General features: G+C 36.1%; 1 protein-coding gene across 1 annotated transcript in view; it reads right to left on the bottom strand.

The window, feature by feature from the left end:
* The window catches only part of LOC131028260 (single myb histone 3), a 30,627-nt gene extending 23,079 nt beyond the window's left edge, over positions 1–7,548 (bottom strand). Inside the window, exon 1 of the mRNA XM_057958510.2 lies at positions 6,935–7,548. Coding sequence (XP_057814493.1) covers positions 6,935–7,084 — 150 coding nt within the window. The 5' untranslated portion in view covers positions 7,085–7,548. The remainder of the gene's footprint in view (positions 1–6,934) is intronic.
* Positions 7,549–10,788: the final 3,240 nt, after the last annotated feature.

Raw genomic sequence — 10,788 nt, forward strand, 5'->3', positions numbered from 1 at the left:
GAAGCTGATTTCTTCATCAGTTTTTGTTGGTCTTCTTGATTGATAATTGTGGAATTTATACCAGTCGAGTCCTAGTGTTTTATCCAGCGGATGCTGCAAGTACAGTGGTGTCATCTAGTATCAGTCTCCAAGTGGGAGATTGTTTGGTGTGGAGCCTGATCAGTCTCCAAGTGGGAGATTGTTGGTATGTGGCGACTGATCAGCAAATTTTTTTGCCATTTTTTTTGTTGATGAAAACCGACATTGTAATAAAACCCTAAAAAGGCCGACTTTGTTTGTTGCCCTAAAAACGCATGTTATAAGCGACTAGGATGCTTAAAGCATTAAAAAGTTTGATGTACTATTTTTGCTGGATAATAAGAAAGATTGGACGGCTGTGTATGGTGGACGTAACCCATTCTGAGTGAACCACGTTAAATCTCTGTGTTATCTGTGTCCTGTTTTATTTCTTTATCTTTTGTATTTAAATCTTCATATAATTGTGTTCATATTTGCTTCGGATCTGCTTGAAACCCTAACAGGAAGAAAGGTGGGGTCCTCCTTAGGAGATCTATAATTTTAATTGAGCCTCAAGACACAATCCATGTTTGGCAGGAGGATCGGTAATATAGAATACAGCCACAGAGGTCCTTAATGGCAGCTCTCTCTTCTTTAGAATAAGGACCAAAAGGATGAAGTTGAGTTGGACAATCTTATCGATGGTATGGTACCATCAGTTTCTCAGGCGCTGCATAAGTTTGTTGTAGTGTGTGCTTCATAAGTGCAGCTCGTAATGACAAGAGTCCAAAATGGAAGTTAAATAGCTATGCAATAGAAGTGGAAGAGCTAAAATCTAAATTTGAAGAGTTAAACTTTTTTCATTGTAAGAGCAAGTTAAATGTTGTGGCATACCTATTAGCAAATTAAGGAATTACTCACGAACCTATAATGAGCATCCACCACCACAATTACGATTAGGTTTTAATTTGGTTCAAAAATGATAAGGTGGCAAATGTTTTAAGTAATTATTGCAAGCAAGATTAGATTCATGCAGAGTACATGGTTGTAAGAGGACAGATTTACATTGGGTGTTACAAGGGGGTCCAAGTGCATAGAATGGAGAGCTTTGGCAGCAGCATCTATAATTGAGTTCCCTGGCATGTGTGTATGAATTTTGAAAGCATGGAAAATTCCCATTGCAGTTATGCTTGACATTTAGATGTGTAGAGCTTATTCAGTTTGTCTCGTCAATAAAAATGAGTTGTGTCAAAGAGGCGGGTGAGAATGTTGAGTTGCAGCCACGTAGTACAGAGCAAGGATACAAAAAGACACTACTATTTATCAGACCATACTGTAGACACCTAAAATTGACTACTGCTGTTTGGTCAACTTACATGAGTTATTCGTCTCCCATAGCTGCCCCTATCAATTAAATAATCTATCATTGATTAATTAATTATGCTGTTCTATTTTCTTACCTATCCTCTACAGTAATTAATTTAATTAACTTACCCAGTCTAAAGTACATTTTCCCCTTTTCCTCCAAATTGATTAAATTTTCTCACCCTTTCTCTCTCCAAATGTCACATCCTCTATATTTTCCCACTTGCTCTCTAATCCTAATCCTAATCCCACCTAATTACCCTCCTAAGCATTCTCATGTTCACCCTTGGATTAGGGAGGGGTCAACTCTTTGCCATAAATGTCCACCCCATATGTCCACTCAAACTTAAAGGCTTTCTCCAATTGAGAAGGAAGCCCACATGGGTGCTCTCCCAAAAGGTCACATCAAGGAATTTAAAATCCTTGTATTTATTTTCCCCCATGCCTTTGGAGTGTAGGGATAAGAAATGCCTTTATGGCAAGATCTTGTCCATATCCCAAGGACACTTCCCCAACTACCATCTCCCTCTCAAGCTCCCTCGTGTTGACACTTGGTAACATCTCATGGCTCGAGAGGAGCCTTTCATCCTCACCCTTGATCTTGGACTAGCCCTCCATTCCATTCTCCTCTCATTCATACTACCAACACTTTTCATATCTCATGCATCAAAATCCTAAGAGCACCGTTATGCTGTCGAAATTTTGAGTAAGCACACATCCAAATCAATCGTATTGGGCAAATGTACACAAGGAGGTCATCATACTCAGTTTGCAATGAATTTCATTATGTTTTGATCTCTTTTTAGCCTAATCTCCAGTGTTGTTTTGTTTTGTGATTTCAACTATTTTTATTTCAATTTTGGTCCATTTAGGAATCACATTTCATTGCACACACACATACAATAAGGCAGTTTAAAGATGACCCTAGGGTTCATGTGTAGCGTCTCCGGTAAGAAAAGGATGGAGTTTGATAATAGCCAAAGTTGGCTATTAAGGGAGATTTCAAAGCTAATTTGGGTATTGAGATGATGGATACTAACTTTAGCCTCTGGTTGCTAAAATTGAATCTGCCTAAGGAATTTATAAATAAGGTTGAGGCTAAAGGCTAAGTTACTGGTTTGGGTTTGGGTATGAGAACCTAGTGCGTGGGTACGGGCTTTTCTTTTTTTGCCCTTAAGTATGTCAGTTCAAGATTGTCTGTAGGTGTGTGTGTGTGTGTGCATGCATATATGTGTGTGCATGTGTGTGTGTATATATGTGTGTGTGTGTGTATGTATACATACATACATACATACATATATATATATATAACACACACACACATATATATACACAAAAATTTAAAGAAATATACAGAATTATAAAACTAAATACATTTGATAGTATGATACTTCATTATTGATTAATGTCAAATGCCAATTGATAGTTCAGAATGTCAATATTATCATATTATGTCATATGCCATACAATGATGCAAACTAGCCCTTAGGATTTTAATGCTTTGCTGAGTGATCTGCACCTTGGGCATACCCTGGGTCCACCCAGGTGAACCTGGTTCGAGTGCACAGACCAGAACTGGCGAACCCAGAACATAGGCTAAAGAAATACATGCGATGACTGCCCCAAAGACTTAAAGGAAAAGGCAGTGGAGGGCAAAGACTCTTCATGTTAGCCAGGACAGCAAGATAGTTGAAAGGTGAAGTTCGATGCTTTGAAAAGGGAAGCAGGGATCCTATGGACTTACCGATGCAATGCTAGAAAGATGTTGGTGAGGCTTCATGTCTCCCACGACAACAGATGGCCAGAAGTTTGATTAAACCATCCCAGTGTATTGCAACAGGTCCATTCACTGTTCTAGGTGCCACTATGAGATCTCCAACCAAATAGGTTTCCCATCACTGGCTGGACTTAAAAATGTCAACTGGTAGGACCAAGAGGTGCTCAGGGAATAGTAAGATATGATCAAACCACTAGCAGATGAACCAGCTGGAGATGAGAAATGGCGTGTGGTTTATACAATAGGTGTTGCAAGCTAGATGCTTAGAGCAGTTTTTTGGCATTTTGGCTGCTTTTGTTGATTAAGCCATTCTGGTCTTGGCATTTGTTGTGCTGGGCTTTAGTTATGACTGGACTTTGTACAGCATTATCTATATATTTTCTGAAGCTTATGCAGAGCCCTGGTAAACTAATGTGATATACATGCTGAATGTATAGTGTAATATTATGAATAGATAGGGCCCACGATAGAAACCTCACTAAATTATCTAAAAAAGAATGATATTTACTCAAAATAGTAGTAAGCTAATCATCTAGTTACCTGTCAGCTTATACAAATATCCTCCCATTTTCTTGGCTTGCAAGCACACCTAGACTCTACGGGATATATTAACTATAACTTAAAATCTACTGTACAAAATTCAGAGACCTAAATGAACTTTGTGTGGAAAAATGTAATTTTCTCACAGCCATTCTAATTTCTCATGATGATATTCATGTAGTAACTCAATTCTGACCCTATATAAGATAAAAATCATCATTCATGTTGCAGCCATTTATGATACTGACACTTATACAAGGGCGGAAGATGCTTACCTTATTTCCACCTTAATATCCCATTATTTCTGAAACCTTTTGCTGCTCGATAAATGTTTGCTTTTTCTCCCTTCCAAATTCTACAGACCCTTCCAAAAAATCATAACAATCTCTTTCTCTCTTCTCTGCCATGAACCACTTGCAAGAATAAATGCAATCCCACCTTTGGTGCTTAGTCCTATGTCAGCCTAGCCTTTCCAAAAAAGTTTCTGATTTTATGTTTTTTCAGCTTATTTTGTTATGCTGATAATTTTTTCTGATTCGAGTGATCACTCTTTTCCCACATTAAGAGGAAATTGATACAGGTACGAGTTCAAAAAACATGGATTTTAAGAGATCCTGGGTACAGATATATGTGAAAATATTGGTGCATAAAATATTGAATATAATAAAAATTAAAAATACAATAAAAACATAATAATTATGCTAAGTGCGTAATCAAGATTGGAATTAATATTAATTAAAAAAACAATTCATAAATCATATAAACTATTATTTATCTTTTAAGTTATTTTATTCTTTAACTATGGTTTTTCTACTTTCAGTAGATTTGAGGCTTCATCTCAGAGATACCCTGGGTGCTGGATCATCCCAAGAAATGACATTGGTTCGGGAAAACTTACAGGAAGCAACCTATGCTTCCTAGTAAACCAATGCATTTCCCAGAAAACCCAGAATCTCAATCAGTACCAGAACTATTTCAGTTCACATACAAAGGGGATTTTGGAGAATCTAGTAACATAGTTGTCTTCCATTGACATTTTTATATGCCATCTTTTATCTCTGCATTGTCACAAGCAGCAGGCTAGCAATCTAGTGACAATACACACTCCACCCTACAATAGGCCAATCAGCTAAACTTTCCTAAATCACCTGTTTTGCAATTCCTATAGCAGTATGATAAGCTTCTCTCCTTTTCTCAACTCCAACTATGAGTTTCAAAGAATCCATTCATAATGATTGAAGGAATATATAACTCAACAGTAAATGAGTTGAATTTCTAGCACAAAAGCGCAACATAATCATTAAATATAAAATATTGCTTTGCTTCTTTGAGCTTTTATGTCAATTTAACTGGTATTGTCTCCAATGCCAATAAAACAGCCTCCAGATCCAAGATAATCTTAAGTAGCCCAATGTTCTTCTCATCAAGTAGTACATTTAAATCTAGAACATCCTATGCAGTTTGGCTCAATTAATTTGTCTTTATTCCATATCATTACTGCAGACCTGGTCCCCTTTGTCATGTCACAATCAAGCGTGAACTAAAATCTAGGATCTCCAATCAGCACTTCTCGGTACCTGACCATGGAACCATTGAACCTGTTTGCAAGAGTGTTGACCAGACCTCCAAAAATTCTGTTATTTGATACCCCTATATAACAGACAAATTTAACCAAAAATCTAAGAAATGGTCTTCAAATTTGAAGATTTTTCATAATAGGGCACTTATTCTGCAATGTCTGCAAAATTGCCACCAAAGATAAAACATTCTTTAAAAACTGAATCTCTTCTCATATAATGGTGATTATATTTGTAGAATACAACCTGATATTTAGTTCACCTATTTTGTTGTTACTCCATACTATTATTGGATTGCAGAACTTGCCCCGTCCATATGTTGCATTGTCAGATGTTTTATCACTACCCTACTTAATGCCATAATCTTTGTCAAATCACTTCTGGATTGAAAACAAAAAGCACAGTTATCTAGAAATAACTTCTTTTCGCTTGTTTTTCTCTATATGATAGGAAAAATCACAATATTTTCTCAATAAGACAATTCCTTCAATATTTGATGTCTTTCGTGCCTACCCTTTCAACGGATTCCATTGAGAAACTTAGTAACATGGTTGTTCTAGGCAGATTAACATGCTTCTAGAATCTATGCATCAGATTTTAGCAACAAGTTGCAGACCTAATCAATGAATATGAAAAGCTTCTTTCTTCCTCAGGATTTTCGGTCCAGTAGCCTGAATATTTATTTTGCAATCCCTACAAAACTCTCATACTCCATTAAATATAATTATATATCAATGATCTTATTTCCAGAATAAAAAATCTCAGACCTCTCAAACTGATGTCATTTCATATGCTGTCTGCAACATGAACTGCATTTGCATTGCTATAGGTTATATGAGATTGAACAACAGGGACTAAAAACAGGCACCCTCCACCAGATATGGTTAAGCACAGTCATTGAGCCACAACCGCTGTTTGCAAAAGCTTCTCGATCAAACATCCAACAATTTCGGGATGAGATGATGTAGCAATGAGAAGGGTAACCTTTAAGTAGGCCCCCACAATTAGATTGACGAACAATCGCTATGCACCAATCACTAGTTTCTATGTCACTCTTTCAACACTGTGTCCATTAACTGGTTCCGAGTGCAGCATTCAAGCCCGTTAAGGGCCAGATCATAGAAGAAATGAGTTACTGAGCCAATAAATCCAATATTAAACAATACACACTTTGTTCAATGCAAAAAATGATATCTGAAATCTTGTTATACATTTACCTCTTCTGCTTTCCTTCATAGCAAACAAATTTTATTTATTTTTTTAGAAGACACCAAAGTCAACCGTTTCCTCCTCCTGGCGATCCCATTTTCATGTAATTCTATGTAAGTTTTAAAGTTTACAAAAGCAAGCTGTTCTAGACAAAGAAACATTTAAGAAACTGGGTGTTTAAAAAGAAAAAATGATAAAGATCTACGAAATATCCAATTTTAGATTAGGGCCCTGCAGTATGTTTTAGACAACTAATCAGACAGAAAAAATGGGTATTAAAAAAAAAATAGTTTTCAGGGTCTATAAAACGATTAAGATTTAGATTAGGCAAATGCAAACCATTCCATACAACTTATATTAACAGAAAAACGAAACGGTTAGTTAGAAATTAGGGTTTAGGGTTTACGGAGGCCAACAACTAAACAGATAAATAAATGGGTATTCGATAAAATAAAGGTTGAGGGTTTACCTTCAAGTCTACATTAGAGCGAGCTGCTAAACACTGCCCAAATTCGGGGTCCTTTTGAATAGTCCTCCATCTTCCCGCGCCATATTTCTCCACACCTTTTCTCAATGCGCTCTCTTCTTCCGAAGTCCATTTCTGCTTTGGAGCACCCATCGAAACCAATATATATGCAGACTGTATATATGCCCTTTCTGTATATCTAACTAAAATCTCTTCTAAAACCTTGCGGTCTAACTCGACAGCTCCTCTTCATAATAAGAAAAATGAAATCTTTGAGGCCGCCGATGAGTGGAGTTTGAGCTCCACCCACCTGGTTCGCTAGCTTGTGTATGTGTGTTTTTCGTTTCCTTGCTCTCTCAGTCGTGTATATCACCCCTCTGCTGTATTTTAGTGAGGGTTTTACGTCCGAATTTGTCTCCTTTGGATAGTGAGTGGGTTTTAGAGTTGGGTTTTGATAAGGACAGAAAGTAAAAGAATACTCATTCAACACCGCCACCAAATTGGAGGAGTGATGTCAATCGCTAATCTGGCGACGCTTCCAAAGCAGCTCGATTTCAGAACACTTTCTTTTCCCTACTCAAAATAGCGGTGACAGATAAAAAGGATTTTGCATTGGAAGTAAACTTCTCCGTAATCAGATTTCCTATTTGTTAAACGAATTTAGTTTAGGAATTCAGTTAATTATGACGAGTTTTTAGCTTAATATTTACTTTCTTTTTTTCTGTTTTTTTTTCTTTAAATCAAATTTTATACTTGGGATTTAGGGAAATGATATTTTAGAAACATGGGAAAGATAAGAGTAAATTGTTAAATTGTGAAAGGTCCTTTTGTTTCTTAAGGTGTGTGAGTTTTGTCTTCATATTAGCAACCTTCTAGAAATTTGGCTATGGTTTGAACTCTTTGTAATGATCTTTTGAAATAATCTATAAAAATGCATGTTCTTGGTCTAAAAATAATAAATACGAGGTTAAATCTATTTTATGTCTATGCATAAATAGTTGGATTTCTATTGTATTGTATGTATGATTCACCCTATTTAAAGTGGAGTTAGAGTATATCTATTTATGTCTATATTTTATTGTATCATGGATGAATAGATGGGTGGATTGACCCCAACTCTATTTAAAGTGGAGATAGAGTGTGGCCTATCTCCCTCATATTTGGTGGCACCCACCTCAACCGAATCAGCCTAGCCCCAACTACGTGGGTATAAGGCCCAACTTATTGAGTTGTTTTTAAATTTCTTTTATTCATCTTATGATGGATCACTGAGTGTGATTTAAAATGTTGATTCAAAAGTTCATACATAGCCTTTAACCAGAACTTTTTTTTTATCTTGTGTCTATTCATTCTAATATTTGTATTTATTTTATCTATAATTAAGTCACACATCAATTTGTATTGGTCCCTTTTTATCACATCAAGTTTATCCAAAGCTTTCATTTAGTTTTATAAATATATTTTTATCAATATGGTTTTAATGGGACCACCCCCTTTTATATTATCATCATAAAAGTTGGCATGTATCATCTTAACAAGGTAAAGGATTTTAAAAAGTTGAGTCTACACCACCAGTAGTCATTTGGCCCTATTTACAAAACTACTTATACCAACTCAAAATGCTCAATTACGATATGTGCTTAGTGACAGCAACACAATTGTGAGCAAAATGGCCTAACTACAAACAACCACAAACAAAATGGCCTAAGTTACTAATGTGCTTCCTAATTACATACAAAAAAATGTTTCCATCATATTTTCACCATCATTATTGATCGTCCAAAGAAGTGTTTGTCTCAATATTGGTGTCTCGTGTGAAAGACTAGTTGTCACCTTCCTAACCATCTAATCCCAATACGCTCAACAAAAAGCTAATGCCCCATTTTGTGCTTCCCTTCTAGGCTACACAGTCTACCCTAGATGCCTAGACCATAAAGGGAAGACAGGATCCATTACAAGTGTGGGGAATAAGAGGTTATGGCCCATTCTCTAGGTATAGGCCAATGCTAAGGGTCACCATGTCCAAGATTTACTTCAAACCTCATTGCCATTTGAGTTGCACCACCTTCCGCATTAGATTCTTCACCATTGCATTTTCTACACCATACTTTAGCAAGGTTGCAAGAAACATTGATGCTACATATGTGTTGACACACCAACAATGAGTTGAATTTATATAAAGCTCTCCTAGTATCATATCCATAGCATATAGGATAATAGCAAACCACATTTTGATGATGCACTTTAACATCACTTCAATAATGGTGCCTCTAAACATCATCCTCTTATGTTTTGCAAAGATAAAAATAGTAGTGAGTATCCATTTTGCATGCATTATAAGTGAGAAGAAATTAGGGACATATGTTCAATTTATTTTTTTGGAGCTTGTAATTATTACGTTGAATTGTGGTTGTTTGAGTGTGTCAACCATCAATTTGCATGTATATCACAATTCCTCCTAAACTTTCATTATTTCTTTAAAATATTACAAAATCACGTGTTTGTACATTGTGAGCTCGTATATCAAATCCATGAATATTTCGTTATGTTATGAACCAATTGTTATATTCGCCATGTGATCAAACACTTCATTAGCCTTTTGAAATACATGTGATAGTTTATAGTTGTATAACTATGATAAAATATTCGGGCTACTTCTCGAACAAGATAGTTTAATTTCTAATTAGGGTGGACATGTTGTGAATTGGATTGATGGTAATGAGTGTATCGCCTTCACTGTGAACTTGGTCCCTCTTCAACCTTTTGCAAATTTGGAGGCCATAGATTACTAATTGTAGTTTTACCTCGTTATTCGTCCCCTCCACAAGTTTTTTTATTGCTACTACCAAGATATTGCCATTGTGTTTTCTAAAAATGCATCTAGTCCCTGATCTAACAACACATCTAGCCCCTAAATTGCCAAGGTTCCCTTGGGAAGCCCCATCAAAATTAATTTTGATCCACTCAAGATTAGGAGGAACCCATTGATCATCAGCCTTTAGATTTTAGTTCAGATTAAACTAAGACACCCCATGAATAGGGGGGACATTAAGACCAAGCTAGTTCTTGCTCATTTCTCCATCTCAATGTGTGAATTCTGACCATCAACCACTTGTGTTCCTTGTTGCATTATTTGCCACTTTTGCAATAATAGCCTCCACTTATGTGCCCCCATTTCCTTGGATAGCCCGGTGCCTTGGAATATTCTCTTGTTTTGTTCCTTCCATACTTCTCATATTATTAAACATATGCTTGTTATCCAAAGTTTGCTAAAAGTTGCCTTTTGTTTGGAGATGGACACTTGTTAAATATTGTTATTAGATTATTGGGAAATGGGCTTTACCAATTTATCTTTTTGATCACCTCTTTCCCATAATATTCTACCAATTCATCATTAAGTAGCCCAGGGGGTTTGCATTTTCCTTTGCTTGTCTACATAGTGGACATTTGTGAGCCATTGAAATGTAATTTTTGCAATCTATCACCCATTAATATTCTTTTTTTCTAAATGGTTTTCCAATAAAAGACACCAACTTTTGGTAGGCATATATTACTCCACAAGATATGAGAAGGCCAATCTTCTTTCTTGGATGCAACTTCAGCCAATGAATAAGCAATTTTAACATTATCTTTTATGGATTTTACTATACACCATCTTAGAACATACGCATTCCTTGATAAGTTGATTCTTCGTGCACTCAATAGTGTTATGAGTTGTTGTTTTTTTGTTGCTCTAAGAAGGGTCATCCATGAAAAGTTTTCCATTGCCAATTTTTTTCCCCAATCACTACTTTATTTTCAACGTAACCAATAAGGGACCTGCCCCAACTATTGGTCATGATTGGTTTTGCTTCCTT

The sequence above is a fragment of the Cryptomeria japonica genome, chromosome 1 (genome assembly GCF_030272615.1).
Source record: "Cryptomeria japonica chromosome 1, Sugi_1.0, whole genome shotgun sequence".
Lineage (NCBI taxonomy): Eukaryota > Viridiplantae > Streptophyta > Pinopsida > Cupressales > Cupressaceae > Cryptomeria > Cryptomeria japonica.